This window comes from Podarcis erhardii (assembly GCF_964252035.2).
Source record: "Podarcis erhardii genome assembly, chromosome: 5".
Lineage (NCBI taxonomy): Eukaryota > Metazoa > Chordata > Lepidosauria > Squamata > Lacertidae > Podarcis > Podarcis erhardii.
Window position 1 is genome coordinate 26,276,281 of NC_138509.1, and position 20,490 is coordinate 26,296,770.

The window sequence follows — 20,490 nt, forward strand, 5'->3', positions numbered from 1 at the left end:
TTGTTTCAGAACTTATATTTATTCCTTGGTTTCACAGATTTTGGTTTAACACATTTTCTGGAGAAGTGAAATGTGAAATATTTGGACAGCAGCATCTTCAGTGGCATTTAGAAGTGCAATTCATGCCATACTGTTCACTTCACAAGTAATGTGACCCAAATCCTGCTTGTGGCAACACATGAGATTGTATAACAGAAAGCATTTACCTTACCAAAGAAGCAAGCACTTCAAATTCGTATTACATTCATGGCGATAATGGTCCAATTGTCTTAAAGGTCTTTCACTACATAGTTATCGAGATTTCTGAAGAGAGAAGCAATGTGCCGTCTTTTGTCAAAGATAAGCAAAAGCAAGAGGTTGGTTCAAAATACGTTTTGTTCCATTGGAAAAATATTTAACTTGTGAAACTGTATTATATACTACGTGTCAGAAAAAGGAAGTCACAGGAGTACATTGCTGGCTGCGTATCAGATAGCTTTGTGCACTTTCATGTATACACAAAGGATCCGTGTGTGAACAAGCCCTTGCAACAGGAGCTCAACATGTGCATTAGAGCTCAAGGACACACATTAATGCCCTTAGGCTGTAATGTAGCTGTATAGGCACAAGCAGGGCTTTCTGATTGTGAAGAACATAAGAACCTACTGGATCAGGCCAGTAGCCCATTTAATCAAGCATCCTGTTCTCACAGCGGTCCATCAGATGCCTACGGGAACCCTCCAAGCAGGATATGAGCACAATTGCCCCATCCACTCCTACGGTTTCCAGCACCGCTGGTAACAGCAAAAGGCCCCTTGTGCTAAAACGGAGCTTCATCTGCCACACCCAGCAATGGGTGCACCATCCAGACAAGAGGCTCTGGCTAAAAGCATTTCAAAGTAGTATAAAAATGTATTTTTGTGGTGTTTTTTTAGCCTCATAAATAAGTGAGGACATTACTAAAAATATCTTGCTGTGCAGTATAAAAAGAGGAGCAACTGTTCCGCACTTGTCACCTACACACTGGAAGCAACTTTGTAGGAGTAAATATTTGGCAGTGCCTTTTCAGCTTGATTGCTACCGTTCATGGTGTTCCAGCATGGCAGCGCTGCCACCAACAGAAGCAGCCCTCCAAACAGAACACAAAGTCCGCTGAAGTAGAATGCTATGTCGTAAGACTTTGTCCAGTCATAAAACCAACCTGAAAAGCAACAACAACAAAAAGAGAAGCTGTCAGAAGTAGCTTTTACAGAACAGATAAATAAAGCAACCTACTACCTAGCAGCCAGGCAGTTAAAAAGTAAAAGGAAGAATACTTGCTGCATTTCCCCGAAAACAGCATTGTAATTATAAAATAAATATTCTGCACAAGCAAATGAAGCAAGACATTGTCAGCATTCAGGTGCCACTTCAGACTAGCTAAGTTGTGGCTTACAAGGGGCTGTCAAACCAGGACATTAATGAACAGTTTGAGGCTGCTTTGGGGACCACAAGGTAGTATGATTGTGTCTGAATCTACAAACCATAGTTATAGTTACTGTTCTGCCAAACAGGCTGCTGCATCATGGAGACATGAGTGAACTTATGAAATTGAGTACAGAACAGGTAGAACTTTAGAGCAGACAAACTGCTGTAAAGTACCTCAGAATACTTATATATGCCTGTTAAAACACAGCCTTACCTACAATTGGTGGTCCAAGACTGTTTCCAAGTCCAGCAAAGAACATCAGTATGCCATATGCATGTGTTAATTTTTCGATTCCTACAGTCTTTGTTGTAACATATGGAAAAATAGACCAATTGCCTGTCAGAAAACCCAAAACCCCTGAAAGTATTGCCAGTGTGATGTAATTTTGGGCAAAGGGAATCAAAACTAGTGCCACCGAAGTCAATATCAAAGTCAGGACATATAGATATAAGGTATTAATCCATTCAAAATCAGCCAGTATTCCTAGAACAAGTTTTCCAATGGCAGTCATGATGCCTATGACAGAAATGAGAGGAATGACAGTGTCATCTTCACCAATATTGGAACTTCTTGCAATGTCTTCCATGAGCAATGAAGGAGGAAAGCCGCCAATGTCAAAGAAGAAGATGGCAATAAAAAGTGATGAAAATACTTTGTTTTTAAAAAGTCCCAGCGTTTCCCCCCAGTAGTCTAAATATAACTGCCATTTTTTCTTGGCAAGCTGTTTACAGAAATAGGTCCGTTCTACAACTTTCCGTCTGTAAGTCTCTCTCTCATGTGGTGTTATTGTTAATAGATTGTTCTTAGTTATTGCTGACTCCTGCTTGCAGTCACCACAGGATGTTTGGTTCACACCTTTTCCTTCACTGCTGGCTTTTTCAAGTACATTTTCTTCATAAGCGTTCTTTTCTCTTTCATTATAAATGAGGTATTGATCTGGAACCTTCTCGAGGATTGGCTTCTCTGGTAAGGCAGAGCCACACGACTGCAAAGGTCTCATCAGACTCCCACACGCTAATATATTTAGAGACAATGCACCAACAATAAGCAGACACCCATCTAATCCATACAGTTCAATTAGCTCCCTCTGTAATGCTGCATATATAAAAACCCCAACGCTCGATCCTGAAAGGAGAGAATGGAAACATATAAATGAGTTCATAAAATATCCTACAACTTCAATGCTCCACACAATCCACTGACTGAACGTGTGATTTATGAAACTGGATAATAAATCCTGTGTTCGTTCATCAAGCTGAACAAAGAACTCCAGCCCATACTGTGGCCTGGCAGGAACTTGAGAACTCCCAGGCAGGCAAGCAAAAACAGGAAATTTATCAAGCTTCTCTGTGGGCTGTCATGCCATGGCTGAAGGGCTGCAATTACCAGGGTGGTTGTGCTTGGCAAAGTTAAATAGTTAAAATAAAAGATGAACTATTGATAATTGTATTGGACATCACTATGGGCATAAATTTTCTTTGTAAAGGCAACAGATATGTTTAAATAAATAAACAACCATGTTAGGGTGGCTATATGTCTACAAGCACCAGTTCTCTATTTTGCAGATTGTCTGACTCAAAATTTTGTTTACAGGTAAAAGACTTGTAAGACAATATGGGTCTTGGAAGTGGCCCATCAACTGTTAACATCCAAACCAGGCATCCCCAACCTGCGGCCCTCCAGATGTTTTGGCCTACAACTCCCATGATCCCTAGCTAACAGGACCAGTGGTCAGGGATTATGGGAATTGTAGTCCAAAACATCTGGAGGGCCGAAGGTTGGGGAATGCCTGATCTACACAGCAGACTAAGAAAGCACACAAGTCCCCTGGGCACAGTCTCCCTCGCTATGAGATGCATTTTATTTCTATTTAAATTATAGTCAGCATTTCTAATTTTCAATCTCTACATATAAATTAGCATGTGCATTTTAAAAAATGCAAATCTGTGTTCCCTTTTTGGGGTGGTATGTTTCCTCTTTCTTTGAGAATGCAGGCATGGCTACCATATATCATGCACTACCTGCTTTAAAATTAAATATTTTTGTTAAAAACAATTTTGTTTGATGTATAAGACCTGACCTGACTCTGACTGATAATAAACATGAATTAACTGAAGACAAATTAAGTATGTGAAAAAATTGCCAGAAGTATATTAATAAAATCTAGTACAGTTTTGCATTCTTTTTGTTTTTATTTGTCAGGCATGGTACAAAGGGATTAGGTGTGTCTAAGATAATGCTGATTTTCTGACCAGTTATTGCTGAAAGGTTACAATTACACGTCTGTGAGGGACACTGCTTTCTAGAGAATAATCTCTGGAGCAAAAAGTAACAAAGAAAGCTTCATAAAGAGAGATCAGAATGTGTCTATATGGTATCAAAATACATGAAAGTCTGAATTTTAAAACAGGCATTTCCTAAAGGAAGTGAGGTTGAAATGTATGGACTACAGTCTGAAGCAGATTCATGATCTAATCCTTTGCACTTCTTCACTACTGTTAAATGCACATATACTGCTTAACCATGGTTTACTGTCAGGTTTAAGAGCACAAATATTAAGACTTCATTTGGCTATAAGCCATAACCATGGTATGGCACTAAGGACATATGCCCTGTTCTGATGTGCACTGTCACCGCTTTCCATCTCACATTTTGCTTCAGTTACTTGCTTACTTCTTTACCATAAACCATTACAGTACATCCAAATCAGCAAAATTATTGCTCGTCATTGCCTTACAAACCAGGAGAGCAAATGAAGATATGAAGATGGTTTAGAGGGCAAGCACAAACCCAGAGTTTGCACTGAAAGTAGCTGAAGTGGAGAACATGAAGACAGAAAAGAAGGGGAGAAGTGAGTGCCTATGCAAAGATATCATTCTCATGGCACCAAATGACCTATGTATGAACCAATGGTTTAGCTTGCTTAGACAAGCCCTTCCCCTGGAAGGCAGAGGCACCAGCAGGACCTGCATGTGACTTAGGAAGCTGAGATGCTGGAGAGATGGGAAAGCACATTAATCACAGTTTGCTCAGAACAAATACAGTGCTTACCAACTATAGATGCAAACCATGGTTTGCAAACCAAATTCAAAACAGTTCACTTTTCTATGAGACTTAAGATGCAATAATCACAGCTAATGAAACCATAACTAAGTCCTAAACCAGTATAAGGTAATTCAAAATAGAGATAAAAACCATACCTGTTGAAATTAGACCAAGTGCAAGGCCTCTGCGTTTTTCAAAATACTGACATGTGATGGTTACTGTTGCTGTGTACAATAAGCCACACCCGAGTCCTAAAAAGGCAAAGCATGAATCACAAAGAATCGGGCACTCTTGTTATTAACACTGCTAATGGTTCAGTTTTGATTCATTAAATTAAAACAGCACAGAAAGAGCCATTTTGGAAGTGAAACTCACAAAGCGCCCCCCATGCTACACAACCTCCATTCACCTGAAGAAGGCTCGTGAGGCAGCTGCATATAAGCCGTTTTTGAATTCATCAAAACTGCACAAGAATTAAGTTGTCTGCTGTTGCTTCAGTTTTTTGTACGCCGCTTAGTGTTTTTTTATATATTAAGTGGTATAGAAATATAATAATAATAATTCTTTGCTGCTACAAATAAAAGGGAGATTTGACATTTTAATTTTGAAATCGAGACACACAACCCCTTCCAACCCCCTTTTTAGTTTAGGGGTTGTTCAAAAATAATCTCTCATGATTCTTACCAACAACAATTCCATAGGAAAAAAACAGGAAGTAGATATTGGGTGCAACGCTGCTCATCATCAAACCCCCAGCAACCATAAAGCCACTGAAGATTGTTACAAGTCTTGCTCCAAAAGCAGATACACATGAACTGCAAATAGGACCTATTTAAGAAGAAGAGGAGTGAATTGTGAAAAGGAAAGAACAGAAAAGAAAAGAAAATAATGTTCCATAAGCAAGCGCTAAAGAGATTTCTCCCCTTAGCAGAATTGCTCTCAATATGAAAGAAGGCATCTATTTTTAAAAGATCCATGACGCATGGGGAACTGAGATCACCTCTCTGTTTCCAATCAGTTGTTTATGTCTTGGCTGAACCAGGAAATGGTGGTCCAGTTATGGCTCCAAGAGTCAATGAGGCTACCTACTCTTTCACCAACATCTGCTTCCCCACATGATCTCTGCCCAACTAGAGTTTGAAATAATTCTGTAGTCCTTGTCCCTCCCGTCCATCTACAGTGTGCCATGGTTAGTGCTTCCACCTAGTATACCCGTTGTTGGATTTCCTCAAGCTAGGTGACAAATTAAGCAATTTTATAACAAAGAGTATTGTACAGCTACACTTGAAAAAGCACAAATTTATTCTTTAAGAACATGCTTGATTTTACCTATATCCTTTGGACTTCAATCTCCTCTGTATGGATCATGAGGGCTTACATATATATTTACACACTTAACAAGTTAAACTTATAAAAACAGGCAGAAATGCATTACTGTCCCCAAAGCATTCACAGTGCAAATTATGCAAGGCGATTTCTGAAAAACCGAACCTCTTTCCCCTGGCCTTGTGAAGGATAAGAGGCTGCTACCCGAGTCCTGCCTGAAATCCTGAGGTTTCACTAGGTACCCCCCTCTCTCCAGTCAGGACCCACCCTGAAAATATATTTGATCAAGAACTGTTAACTTTGTATGCAACTAGTTTTACAGGGGAGCAGCTTTATGCGAGACAAGCTCCCACTGTGCCACTCTCTAAGGTGTGTTGCTGACAAATCCGTTTTATCTAGCAACAATGTCCTTTATTACTTCTCCTGCTTCTAGGTTGGCTACTAAAAGAGCCCTGAAAGCTCACAGTTCAGATGAATAAAATAGTTGTTTAACCCCAAAAGAACATAATCAAAATATAGAATATACAACAGCACTAACTGGTGCAGACACAAATACATATTGCCTGCAAGCTTCCTACAGTATTTTTTCCTACAAATCTTTCCAGATGTTTGCCAGATATTGTAGAACACATATTTTACATGCAAAAGGTCCCAAGATCTTTCAATCCCTAGCATCTTCAGTTAGGGCTAGGAAAGCCACCTGCCTAGAGCCATGCACAGCTGCTGTCAGTCAGTGTAGACACTACATGGGCCAATTGTTCTGACTTATAAGGCAACTTCCTACATTCCTAGACTCAAAGCAGGGACTTGGAAGCAAACATGCTATTTGATCAGCGGCATACATAACTGATGAGACAAAACGCTGTAATCCTAAAAAGGGGGCAGGAAACATAAGCAGAAATATTTCCATTAAATTGCTTCTAAGCAAGCATGGCTAGGATTTCAACTGGAGAGAAAGTTGTTCTTAATAATTTCGCTTGACCAAGTAAGCAAAATAGATGCACAGTTCTATGCTGGCAGTGCTTACCCCAGTGGATGTTTGATCTAATGGCAAAGGTAAAATGGCATATCACAAGAAATCCAGAAACTAAACCTCTCTATCATTACAACATTCTTCTGCTATTTCAGTAAACCTTGAGCATCACTCAAGAACCTAAGAAGAGATCTACTGAATCAGGCCTAAAACCCATCTAGTCCAGCACTCTATTCTCACAATAGCCAGGCAGATAGATACCTTCCCCCCAAAATCTTCAACTTTTTTGGAAATTCTTTTTAGAAATTCTTTTAAATAGAAGATAATATTAACAGAGTATTAATAGAAGAGTTATACTGATGCAGCAAGGAACTGTACAAGACAACAGGTCCCTGCTTCCAAGTCAGGATTCTGTAGTCTTCCACAACTCTTCATTCAAATGAAGCTGATAGGGACCCTTAAAGAAACTAAATGTAGAAACTATCAATAGAAACTATCAGTGTGCCAGGCAATGTGCAGGAAAACAGTTATTTCTTGCTAAGAGGCTGGCATAATGTATTAAGTTTTTTCGCTGAGCTGGTTTAAAAAAAGCTTAACTCTAAAGTGGTCTACTTACACAGCAAATTTTATAGCATGTCACAAAAATGGGAGTACTACGGAAGACTTCAGAATAGACTAATTTGCCACTATATCTTAACGAGCTGTCATGAATTAAGTGATGTGCTACATTGTTACAACAATGAGTGAGTTAGTTGCAAACTGCAACCACATACCAGCAATGGGATTGTATTAGTGCAAGCTATTTAATAAGAAATAGACAAGGTATCAAAGAGCATTGTTAGCATGGTAAGCATGTCTGACCTGGCAGTGCATGCAGTCATAGGCAGGAGACCTAAGCCTGGACCTACAGAAGTGCATGCAGAAGACAAAATGTACAAGTGCTTTACTGTCCTGCACTCAAGCTCTGGTCAGAGGAAGGATGAGCCTGATGAATCTGGGGCTGCTCTAACACTAGACCTGGGTTCACAGGCTGAGCCTGAGTCTGGTGATCAGGAGGCTGCAGAATCTGAACCAGGATGCTTGTAGACATCTTCCCTGTAAGCCCGCTTTACCTGGGGAGTCAATGCAGAAGGAAGCACTCCTTCTGGACAGGGAATTGGCCCTTTAAAAACATGTATTCTTCCGGCAGGAGAGCGGAGCCATGGGCTGGGTGAATGGGACAGATGGACTCAAAAGACCCCACTCCACCTTCAGTTTTTGCCAGAGCACAGCTGCTCACTTGGAGCTTTCCATAGTGCTGCAACCACCAGGCTGCTGTGCTTTATGGGTACCTGCCTCGGGTCAGGACAGCAAGCTAGCAGCTGTTGACTCTGCCATAGCATCTTCAATATTCTGGCAAAGGGAGGGGAACTATAAGCCATCTCTAGCTATATGCTCTTCTGGTTTGCTTGGGGAAATGGGGCATAGTAACCAAGATAATATGCACTTTTAAGGACCGAAGTAGAAGTTATGCTAAACTAGAAGCTGCTGCCAATGATGGAAGCTCTGTGGTTTAGCAGCAGCTGTCCTCTGCCTCTGCAATGTCTGGTAGACATTTCCATGTCATTATGTTCCCTTCCCTGTTCCCTCACTGGTGGCTGCTGGCAGAAGGCATGGGGAAATTTGAGGACATAGGTATAAATTTTATTTAGTTTTATAAAATGAGAGCCAAACACGGGGATCCATTTTTGGCAGCAGACACACAGTTGAAATGTTGAATTTCCAGATATTTAGGGAGGCATTAAAGCCATGGTTAATGGTAAAAACTTTTTTCTTGGTATTTCTTCCGGTAATACTTCGTAAAACTATATGCCACCAAGCCCTAAAGGTACAGGAGAAACCGATGGTAGATTTAGATCTCACCAATGTAGATGTCAGAATTCAAGGGCAAAAGCTTCATGCTTTCATTTGAATGTTCATGAGCATTACATCTAAAATATAGATAATAATTATAGGTATATAAACAGTGATAACACAGCACATAGGCCAAGGAAAAGAGAAAAACTGCATTTGCTTTTAAGAAATTAACACAATGGGCTGGATCCAAACTAAATTAGGCACACTTTAGTACCATTTAAATCAATGGGAAAAAATAAACATGAAGGACTTGCAATATTTTGAGTGTTTTCAGCCCATAATATTTAAAATAATAAATGTTCATTTACACAAAACCAGTACATTTATTGTCTACAGCTATAGATAATGACAGAAAAGGAAGAAATATCAGTAACCAGCTCTTGGTTATCCAAATTAGTTATCCCTTGCACATCTAGCATTTAGAAGAGCACAGGGAGCATTCAATAAATGAGGCTCTATTTCACTAAGAATTATCTAAAACCAGAGGTAGGTAACCTAAGGCCTAGGGGCCGGATACGGCCCAATTGCCTTCTAAATTCGGCCTGCGGACAGGAATCAGTGTGTTTTTACATGAGTAGAATGTGTCCTTTTATTTAAAATGCATCTCTGGGTTATTTGTGGGGCATAGGAATTCGTTCATTTATTATTATTTTTCAAAATATAGTCTGGCCCACCACATGGTCTGAGGGACGGTGGACCGGCCCACGGCTGAAAAAGGTTGATGACCCCTGCCTAAAACTCACTGTACTGTAAGAAAAAAAATCAAGTGGGTTTTTTTTCCTCTTCACTAGCAGGGGTGTTTACGACTTGGGAAATTAGGCTGGATGTTTTGCTATACATCTTTCTTGCTTTGGTTGATGAGGCACCTCCAAAGAGCCTTGGTTGCCATGGAGAGGGAAACAGGATAGCCTTCCCTCCTGCAGCTGGCAATGCCATTTCTAAAGCTTAAATATGATGTCCTTATGACCCACTCCTTGAAATCCAGCAAATCACTTTTCAAGGGTAATGCGTTTTTCTTCATAAGCACTGGTGATAAATATTTTGATCCAAACTTCATCACCGCATAAAAAAATAATCTTTAAAATCATATTTTATGGGCAAAATCCTGTCTTGGATTGAATCCCTGAGAGGCAGAGTGATGTGGTGTTGGTGATACAGAGTACCAGGCTAGGACTGGGGAGAAATAGTTTCAAAGCCTCATTTAGCCATGCAGTCCTTAGGCCAGTTACTCTTTCTCATCTACCTCACAGAGCTGTAGTGAGGATGAAAGAGGACAGGACAGAACTCCATGTACCACCTTGAGCTCTTAATAGGAAAGACAGGATATAAAGGCAAACACTAAATCCCAGTATTAAACTGGAGATTGTACTGGAGAAGAGAGGGATACGGTTGTGTGGGACCTTCTGCAACAAATTTGGTCCCTGCCAGCCACGCTGCCCCAGTCTACTATAAGGACCAAGAACAGTTTTTAAAGCCTGTGTGGTTTGCAGAAGGTACATATTTTATTCACCTTGCCACGACATCCAAATCAACACTTTACACCAGAGTTTTCCAAACTTTCATGTTGGTGACACACTTTTTAGACATGCATCATTTTGTAATTCAGTTTTACTAGCAAACTGGAGGTTAAACTAACCCCCTTCCAGCCCTGGGAGGAACATGGGGAGATTTGGACGACACACCTACACACTGCAGCCGACACACTAACGTGTCATGACACACAATTTGGAAAGCTCTGCCTGTGTAAGGGAAGCAGCTTGCCTCAAAACTACAACTGGAAACCACAGTTTAATTGAGATGCCCAATAAATAGTGGGTCTTTCTAAGTTACAACACTCACTGTTATGTGCGAAGATATCATGTGGAAAGATATGTGTGAAGATATCATGTGGAAAAAACGTATAAAACCTGGTTCATCAACTTCTTACATTTAAGAAAATTAGTTTCACAGCATGACTTTGAGAGCTCAAAGGATTAGAGTCCAGCTTACAGCTTACAATTATCATATTACAGATTCCAGTTTTTTGCTTAAAAAAAAATTCATGAGAAAGCTCTGCAAGTTGAAAACAGTGTCTGCTTCCTTACTGAACTTTTCAGCGACCAGGGTAAGAAATTTTCACTTTTCACAGCACCTTGTCCCTCCACTGAATTGTGCAGTATTTAAAAATACCACAAACACTGAAAAATCATTTCAAAAGATCAAACATGTGCCCAACATTCTCTGGATGGCACCCACCATTTGAACTATTTCCAAAATAAACATAGCTCCTTCAGGTTGTGGTGAACTTACAAAACTGGACTTTCTATTTGCATTAAAAGCTGGTGCAGATGTTTCACTTCTGAAGGTTTTCTATTTCTTGTTTCATGTTTCAACTAACACCTGAAGCAGATAAGTGTATAAGACTGCAGTAGCTATTTCTATTATTTGAAAAATTGCATATTTCAGGTTTTCTAGCCCTGAAAATAGCTGCTACAATCTTCCATCTTCCTACGTCAAGTATTATTACACTGCTCACACAAGCTGGCTTCAGCAACATCTACGTTGGCTTTCCTACTGTCTGCTAAGCTTGCAATCTTAAGAACAATTACTATGAATAAATTCAATTGAATTCAGTGCTGGGGACTAGCTTCTGGGTAAAACCACACAATCCAGAGCACGTTATCAGGAAAGAGAATATGTTTACCTAATTTTCATTAGAAGTCAATCCTTACTCCAAGCCATCATGCCAATTTACTTTAGTTATTTGCAATTTCTCAAAAGTTGCATGTTTTCAACTTGACGACAGTCAAATGACATTTTCTTTCTTTATATTCTTATTCTAATATATGCAAGGAACTATTCTTAAAAGAATTCATTTCTTTCAGGCCAGAAATTTAAAGATAACGTATATGCATTTTAAAAGCATTTAATAAGTAAACACTTCATTTTAAATCATATGCTTTATCTAAAAGACTTACTTGCAAGTAGTCCAACTCCACTTGCAAGAGAGCCAACCCATGCAGTCTTTCCTTTTCCTTCTCCAAATAGATCCAGCCATTCTAGATAGAGAACTCCAACAGCTAATGGAGATCCATAGCACAAGAACTGGGTAAAGAAGGACACCAGTACAATCATCCAGCCCCATCCACCATCTGGTGACTTCTGGAACACCATTTTCCAGGATAGATTCAAGGGTCAAAAGCAGCTCTATATAAAAGAATGCAAAGAAATAGAAAACAGAGTTGATAAGAAGGAACACAGAGCACCAAGGGAACTGGAGACAGATTCTTCCTCTGGGAAATACATACTATGTGAACTGGCTCTTAGCTGACCCAGTTGCCTAAACTCCATGAAGAGCTCATTGTAAATATACAAAGATCTGAAAGTTTGCAACATACCCCAAGTGTCTTAAAAAACCTGGAAGTCTCATCCTGCTAACAGGTGGTGTTCAGATTGCCTAGGACTGGGTACTATGGTCTTAGAATTGATAGAACAATGACCTGGGAGCCAGTTCAGGTTTACTGAATGAAATATTTGTCAGTGGTGTTTTAACAACTGCCCTCAACATCATGACTGGTCAGAGGCTCCCATTAAGAGCACTTGCAACTTGCTGCTGGCCTCACATTGTGGAACCAAAGTTTGGAGAAATGTTTGTTTTGCAAGGAGGCAGAAAGGAACACTTTTGCTTGCTTTGAAGGCACAAGGATGCCACAATAGCTGGATAGGGTTGACTATTCTGAGACTATGTATCATGTGAACACAATCTGAATTCCCAAAGATAGTTGAAGTTATGTTGTGTAATATAAAGTAATTAACCAGAAAACAATCAGAGGTTTTGGTTCCCAAGGCAGAGGATTTAGCATAATCTTCGTTTCTACAGAAACTGAATACAGTATATCCAAATGTCAAAAAGCATGAGGATGCAAAATAAGTATTACAAATAATGATTCATTTTTGTAAAAGAAAGAAGGATAGTCAGAATTACAATGGGAAGGACATAGAAATATCAATTGCATCATGAATTTCAAGTTAAAAGAAAATCCAGGAAGGAAGGAAGGAAGGAAGGAAGGAAGGAAGGAAGGAAGGAAGGAAGGCCTTCCGTATAAATATTACAAAGGGAAAAGTATATTACTTACAGAATAGAATCTTGTCATTCAGTCTTCTAGAACATGTTGTTTTTGGTGTATTTGGCAATTCAACCTGCAAAGAAGTATCAGGTACATGAAACCGAAGCAACTCTTACTGTACCAAGTAGTGGAAATGAACATGGAAATAGGAAATTCTGGTATGAGGTTGATTTTTACACACTTTCATGCCAACTTCAAAAGATCATATTCTCTGGAACAAGCAGACAGAAAGAAAAATCATGACCCAACTCCTACCATCACTCAAGTTCTTGACAGCAGCCTTGGACTGAAGGAAAGTAAAAAGGAGGTCAATGCAAGTAAGCTTTGAAACTTGCAATATTTTATAATGATTTACAGAACTCTAAGGTGACGGTTGATTTTATTTATTGCCTGGCAATGACTTGTCCTTAATGTATAATCATTTTACCCCCCTATAGATAAGATAGCTATTGACCTTTAAACCCAATGTTTGGAACTGAATATTACATAATTATGCCCAACAAACAACATTTATGTAATGGATCCCACATGTTCACTTCATGTACACTTATCTCAGGAACCCTTCCAATTGTAAAATAGGCCAGTATAACCCCATATTGCAGTCTGGGTTGCTGAGACTGAGGAAACAGTGAGTTGCCTGAAGCCTTTGAAGTTAGTCTGTAGCTATAAGAGGCAAGACTGGATCTTCCCAGATCACACTTTTAGCCACCATACTATCTTAGCTATTTTATGAGAAGTAGAAGTTGTTTTTATACACTTCTCTTTGCAAACAAAATAAACAAGCAAATATAGCAGCTCCCCAAAAAAACAAATATCCCATCCAAAAACAGCTCGATGCATGGGGTTGGGGGCAAGAGGCATCCCCACAAAAAGTTGCTAGAGGTCTGCCAACCTACATAATAAATAATAAATAATTTATTATTTATACCCTGCCCATCTGGCTGGGTTTCCCCAGCCACTCTGGGTGGCTTCCAACAAAATATTAAAATACAGTAGTCCAAACATAAAAAGCTTCCCTAAACAGGGCTGTCTTCAGATGTCTTCTAAAAGTCTGGTAGCTATTGTTCTCCTTGACATCTGGTGGGAGGGCGTTCCACAGGGCGGGTGCGACTACCGAGAAGGCCCTCCGCCTGATTCCCTGTAACTTGGCTTCTCAGTGAGGGAAGCGCCAGAAGGCCCTCGGCACTGGATCTCAGTGTCTGGGTAGAATGATGGGGGTGGAAATGCTCTTTCACGTATACTAGACAGAGGCCATTTAGGGCTTTAAAGGTCAGCACCAACACTTTGAATTGTGCTCGGAAACGTACTGGGAGCCAATGTAGGTCTTTCAAGACCGGTGTTATGTGGTCACGGCGGCCGCTCCCAGCCACCAGTCTAGCTGCTGCATTCTGGATTAGTTGTAGTTTCCAGGTCACCTTCAAAGGTAGCCCCACATAGAGCACATTGCAGTAGTCCAAGAGACCACAGGTGTGAGGTGCCATGATCTGCACCAATGTTTACATTTGTACTGGTATGCAGTGGGGCTAAGAGCGTAGAAGGCTAAGGATCAAAAGAACCTCATACCAGACGAGAAGTGTACAAGAGTTCATGGTTACTAAAATACGAATGACCAAAAGTTAATATTATAAAATTTGAAAATCGTATGCTAGTCATTGGTGGCGTTTTACTTAAAGCATTATTGCCTTCGCAATTGCTGACCATTTGATATTTCTAACCATTGCTACTGAAAAAATAGGGTTGCATCCAGTTAATTTCTAGTCACAGTAGGCACAATGAAATTAATGGACTCACATTAGTCATATCCATCAATTTCCATGGATTTCTCTGTTCTCTTTTAAAGCTTTCATTTACTTGTCTTATTTCTTTCGTAATCAGAAAGCTGTAAATAAAATATTTAACTCCTCTACACTTGGCCCTGTTTCTACTAAAGTTAAGTTTTGGCATGCAACTTGATTCTACCTATCCCCTCAGGAAGTAGGTCCTAATGATTAAAGGAACTTACTCAGGTAAGTCCCAGTGAAAGTGTTGGATACCAAATAGCTGTGACTAACTTGTGCCATTAGTTTCAGTGCAACTTAAAACATTCACACTCACTGGATTAGGGCCCTTGTCTACCTATCAAAGGCTAGATTTCATAAAATAAAAATGTATTCCCAATTCACATTTCATGGCTTCTGAACTGTCAGAGAAGAAAAATATAACCAGGAGGAGGAAATGAGCTTACTGTTTAAATAAATAAAAAGCACATCACTGGATTGCTAAATAGCAAGAAGCATTTCCAATGGCTTCTTGAATCAAGCTGCCAGCTGACATGTTAGTTACAAAGTCTAACATCTGAAAGCTGTAATCTTACATGCCACAATCCATGTCGGCTCCTTTCAGAGTCTCGTCTCCATTTCAGTAAGTCCATGCAACTGGGTTCTTATTTTAAAGAAGGGATGCAGGGTTTTATAGGGTTGTTCTCCTACTCACCCATACGGCAAACTTCCTCTTAAATGATACACAGATCTGAACTATTTATTACCTCACAGTATCCCCAAACCACTTCAGAGCTGCTTATGACAAACAATACACATTCTCAGAGATCACTAATAAGTGAACTTCCTTTACGTTACCTGGTTTCCAGATAAAATCTGTTTTCCGTTTGTGGTTAGGTTAACAAATTTAACATCTCTTGCCCAACACTCTAGAAAGCACTGTTCTCAATAGCCTACAATCCTATCACGCTCTTGGTTAAACAGAAACTAATTATTTCCACTTCAACACTTTGTGCAGAGAAGCAAAGCACAAGGATTATTGTTCCTGTTTTCAGACATTTCTATTCACTCACAATAACTTTTTGCCAAGTGTCTTTCCCCCCAAAAAACTGTCAAATTGATAAACAGTAGCATATAAATAATGCAATGCTACATGGAATTGCACTAATAAGACTAAGGGGAAGTTGTACTGAGCTTTCATGACACCTGACATTAAACAGCTGAAAATACTTTTAGAAAATAACCACTAAATGTTTGCATTGATTTAGTTGTGTTTGTTTAGGTAACAATGGTTAACTGAGGGAAGCAGTCTTATTTTAACATGTTTTGGCACTTATCTAGAAGTCAGATCAAGGCAACGCTATGCAGCTCACCATGCACACAGACTGAAAAAAGACAATGACAACCAATATAATATTGTGCAGGAGTTACCAACTATAGTGTTGTTTGGTCTACTGTTTGGTTTTTAAAGTAGATTCCCCATGGCCCACTAAAGTGCTTTCAATTTGCACAGCAGAACTGAATAATCAAGACCTCTGAACAGTTAAAGCACAACTAATCTGCACTAAGTGATCCTGAGCATGCATTCTTGCTTAACGTAAGAAGTGTTTTGTTGGAGGAGACCCAAGGTTCACATAGTCCAACATTCCTTGTAAGAATTCTGCGAACCACTAGTTGGTTGTAGCTGAATTTCTGCCTTGTTATAGGATAGAGTTTTAGTCAAGTACACATGAGAACTGGGTTCAAAGATACAGTTGGTCATGAAACTCACTGGATAGCCACCCATCCATCCATCTCTCTCTCATACACACACACACACAGAGAGAGAGAGAGACAGAGAGAGAGAGAGAGAGAGAGAGAGAGAGAGAGCGAGCATTGTTGGGAGGATAAAATTAGATAATCCTGCATATCCTACCCTGAGCATCTTGGAGAAAGGGTGGCACACAAGCAGAGGAAAATGTGGAAAATGCAAGGATAATTAAAGAAAAGGGTTTAACTTACCAGAAGCCTTCACAGCAAGTCAGCTAACTTTAGCAATGCAGCCTTAAGTGTCTGGCATATCTGCTTCCTGGTGTTTCCAATCCTTCCTTCTTACTTAATCCACAACTGACAACAAAAAAACAACAAAAACAGGAAGACTGTCTCCTTACTTAGTCCACAGCTGACAACAACAAAAAAACCAAAATCATCGTCTAATAAAAGACGGCCTTCAAGAATACTGGAGTGCCATCAGGGGGCAAACCAATAAGAAACATGGGAGGGGGTTATTTTTAAGGGGGGGAGGACCAGTTCTAGTATTTTAACACTAAGTTGTGAAGTAGAAAAACCTCCTCAGACATACAACTGGCTTTATAAAATGAAGCTTCAAAATAATCTCAACTTCCAGAGACACACACTTAACTCCAGGCTGTCATAAGACAACATGCACTTCAGCCTCAACACATTTATACCCTTTAACTCTCAGGGTATCTTGAGGCAAGCTGAGGATAGGCTTAAACACAGTGATATCCTCATGCTTGAATGTTAACAATACACTTAATTAAGTTTCCAGAATGAAATTTTAAAAAGAGGGGACACGATAAACCTATGTGGAAATTAAAGTACCTTTAAATAAAGGAACACCTTGTTGTCCTTAAGGCACTTTGACGTTCTCGTTTAAGGGATGAGCTTGCAGCTTATCTTGGAACTATGACCAAAGAAAAGGAATTTATTGGAAAGAAATTTGGACTCTGCACTCTGGATTCAAATCCTGGCACTCAGCAGATGACTGAAGGGGAACTACCTCTTAGGTCTTCCATCAGTAAAAAGAGCAAGAGTCTTGCAAGGGCAAATAAGATAACATGGCAGTAATGTATTAAGTGTTCTATCAAAATTATATTTAAAGTTGGTTAAACCATCAATGGGACTCCTTAGCATCAGCCTGAGACCCAAACTCCAAAAGTAGCCTATTTAACAGTGTTAACATTTCCTTCCCCCAGAACAAATGTAGCTTTTTCGCTTATGTGTCACTGGTGGGACAACCACCTTTGACAGTTGTAGCTCATTAACCACAGGAAACACCTTGTGTTCACATAACATAAAACAAGCATGCTTCTTCCAGATGACAGCGGGTACAGTGTGCAGGGGCAAAATTAACTTGGGAGTAGTGCGCTAATTGTCCACAACATACAGTTCTAACCAAAACTTGAGGAATTTTAAGAACCCTGCGTCTTCTATTCCTGCTTGTTTATACAATGGCCATCAATGCACATGGGAGGTTTGCGGGATAACAAGCTGAAACAGCCTGCATGAGTTTTTAGTAATAAGCTCCGTACGGGGGGGGGGGGGGAGAGGGAGAGAGAGAGAGAGAGAGAGAGAGAGAGAGAGAGAGAAGCCTAAGAAAGGACAAATATCAGCAAGTTAACCTCACGAAAGCTGGCTAGAATCCCCCGGTGCAGACAACCAGGAAATGAAGCTTTCGCTGCCCTGCCATAGCATTACTGCAAAAAAGAGAAGAAGTTAATTAACATCATAGTCCAATGCATGCTTGCTCAGCAGCAAATCCCACTACGTCCAAGGAGGGGGGGGGAGCGTGCACGGGGAGAAGATCTGCAACCTGCAGAAGCAACCTGAGCAAAAGCTATGTGCTCTCTTGGCGGCGACCTGCGCTTGCTCGTTGTTTTGGGGCGGGGGGGGGGCGATTTGCCCGCTTAAAAAGGACAGCAAGCGGCTCAATCAGGGCTTGCAGAAACCTCCCCGCGTCTGCAGGCAGCCCACGACACTCCTGCAGTCTCCTGGCTGGCTCCCCTTTGCACCACACATCCCTAGTCCAGGCAGTCTTGATTTAATATTTAAATTCCCCCCACCTCCCTGCTGCTAATAGAGTTGCTGCCCCTCCCGCCCCAGCCCCCAGTGTGACACAGCAACCCCCCACCCACCCCCAGCCCCCTAAATATTCCCACGGGGCTCTCCCTCTGTCCCCCCACCCACCCCTCTATTTACCTGCCGCCGTCCCGGGGGGGGGGGTGGCAAGCAAGGGAGGCTCGCTCTGCGGCGACAGGGATCCCACCCACCCCCAGGGCGGGGGGCGGCCCTCTATTTATTTGCGCCCTGAGGCCGAGAGAGGCCGCTGGAGGGAGAGAGGGAGGCAGGCAGCTAGCCGGCCGGCCGGCCGGGGGGCGCGCGGGCCGCCTTCCAGCGCCGAGCTCTCTTTCTCCCCCGCCGCCCTCCGGGGCTCCTTTCATCCTCCGGCGGGGAGGCGCTGCCGTGTGGAGGCAGCCAGAGCCGGCGGCCGGTACAAACCGGTTGTAACTAAGCGAGCGTGTGGGGCGTGTGCGTGTTGTGTGTGTTTTCCTTTCTGCTGAGGAAAAAGGCGGCGCTGCAGAGGCTCGGGCTGCAGCCGCCGCCGCCGCCGGATAGAGAGAGAGAGAGCAGGCGGCTGAGGCGCCTCCGTCTGTCCCCATAAACCTCTGGCTGGCTGCAAAGAAGAGAGCGGGGCGGGGATGGGCAGCAGGCGGCGCCTTTTCGAGGCAGCGAGGCGGGAAATGCCGCCGTCAAGCGGAGGCTGCTGCTGGGTGCCGAAGTCGGCGGCCTTCCTGCCCCTGGGAGGAGGCGGTGGTGGCGGGAAGCCCCCCCTCGCCCACCTCCCTCCCTGCGTCCCCCGCGGCTTCTCCGTCGCGCGCCGCGGGGTTAGCGAGGGGTGAAGCTAACACACACATAGGCAGCAGCAGCCAGTGCCTTTGCAAGCGTTCACGGGCGGAGACCCGAACTGAAAAAGTCACTTTTTAAAAACTCCCCATTGGGGGGGGGGAAAGGTTACGCGTTTTCTTAAGCACCTCAAACAACTTCGGCGCAAGTCTTCGCCTCAAAGCCCTGCACACACCTTGGTAACGACAGGCTTGCTTTTTCTACGGTTGGCTCTGTTTTGCGCGGGTCAAGTTTGGGGTGAATCTCTTTATGCTGATGCTTCTAATGCTAGGTAGAGCAGAGTGAGTTGCCTCGGTTTGAAACACACACAAAGAGAGAGTTATCTGCTTTGTCCTTTAATCTGGGAGCAGCTTTCTCTGACACAATGGAGGTAGCAGCTGAAGAGTGCTGGCTTTGCAAAAACAATTGTCAAGGCAAGACATTGCAGCATTTCTATAGGCTTGCTTTTATGTTCTGCATTTGGCACCGTGCACACACTTCACTCCAAGCTTCCTAAAGTAGCCTAATCTCACATCCCGGACTCAAACCTATACCTTTCTGCATCTCGCATGCAGAAAGAGGCCATAGAGGTGCTTCTCAAGTCTCTTGCATTCCAGCGAAATCTCCCTGTTAACTCTGTGTATCGTTAAAAGTGGGGCAATAAAAAGTTCGTTGGATGAGCTACACACCCTGGATCACTCCATTGTTCGTACACCAGGAAATAAAAGGACTTGGCAAAGGATTAAAAGATCACACATGGTATATAAGAACCCCTAAAATAGATAAAAGCAAGGTAACTATTTCCTTCCTCCATATTTAAGCAAAGCAGGGCTAGGTCCTTTCCCCCTTACCATTCCTTCTAATACCAGGAACATACAAAAGCCTGGACATGAGGGAATTTCCCAGACCCTTTTCTGTTCACATCATTTTCTAAGATAGTTACTGAAATGGGCGATGAGGGCTGTAAAGACCAGGTTTCCTAACATTTAAGCTTGCATTTATTGCTATGTACACATTAGCTTAAAGTGCTGCTAGGTCATCCTGTTTCTCAATTTGGATCAAAGTTGTTTTGGGGGACACAGTATTTCATAAGGAACAAAAGAGTAGATACGGGGTAGACATGGATTGTGGCTAATGTTGTGCACGCACCACTTCTCAAGGCAGCGATGGGAGTGCACCACATTTCATTAGTGTGTGCGCTCCCAGGAATTTTGCCTTTGTGAACAAGAGGAAGGACTGCTCTTGGGGAAGGGCCGGGGCTGTGCCCTTGAGCAC

At 41.8% G+C, this 20,490-nt stretch overlaps 1 protein-coding gene across 9 annotated transcripts; it reads right to left on the reverse strand.

The window, feature by feature from the left end:
- SLC16A9 (solute carrier family 16 member 9) lies at positions 1-19,532 on the reverse strand. 9 transcript variants are annotated; one of them, XM_081861244.1, is made up of 10 exons: positions 19,412-19,532; positions 17,955-18,029; positions 17,155-17,236; positions 16,552-16,656; positions 12,803-12,866; positions 11,645-11,873; positions 5,177-5,320; positions 4,648-4,743; positions 1,661-2,572; positions 1-1,180 (listed from the first exon to the last, which is right to left on the reverse strand). In XM_081861244.1, the coding sequence occupies exons 6-10, from the start codon at positions 11,838-11,840 to the stop codon at positions 996-998; spliced, it is 1,533 nt and encodes a 510-aa protein (XP_081717370.1). In that variant the 5' UTR covers positions 11,841-11,873; positions 12,803-12,866; positions 16,552-16,656; positions 17,155-17,236; positions 17,955-18,029; positions 19,412-19,532; the 3' UTR covers positions 1-995. The 9 variants fall into 9 exon arrangements, with proteins under 9 accessions (XP_081717370.1, XP_081717371.1, XP_081717368.1 ...); XM_081861245.1 differs by lacking the exon at positions 19,412-19,532 and adding an exon at positions 19,365-19,381; XM_081861242.1 differs by lacking the exon at positions 19,412-19,532 and adding an exon at positions 18,532-19,146.
- Positions 19,533-20,490: the final 958 nt, after the last annotated feature.

Bases quoted from the DNA above. Each gene is read 5' to 3' on its own strand.
- SLC16A9 (XM_081861244.1), bottom strand. From the start codon at position 11,840: ATGGTGTTCCAGAAGTCACCAGATGGTGGATGGGGCTGGATGATTGTA. The intron at 5,321-11,644 runs GTAAGTCTTTTA...CTTCTTAAATAG, and splicing joins TGGAGTTGGACTACTTGCAA to GTCCTATTTGCAGTTCATGT. The intron at 2,573-4,647 runs GTATGGTTTTTA...CTCTCCTTTCAG, and splicing joins ACTTGGTCTAATTTCAACAG to GATCGAGCGTTGGGGTTTTT.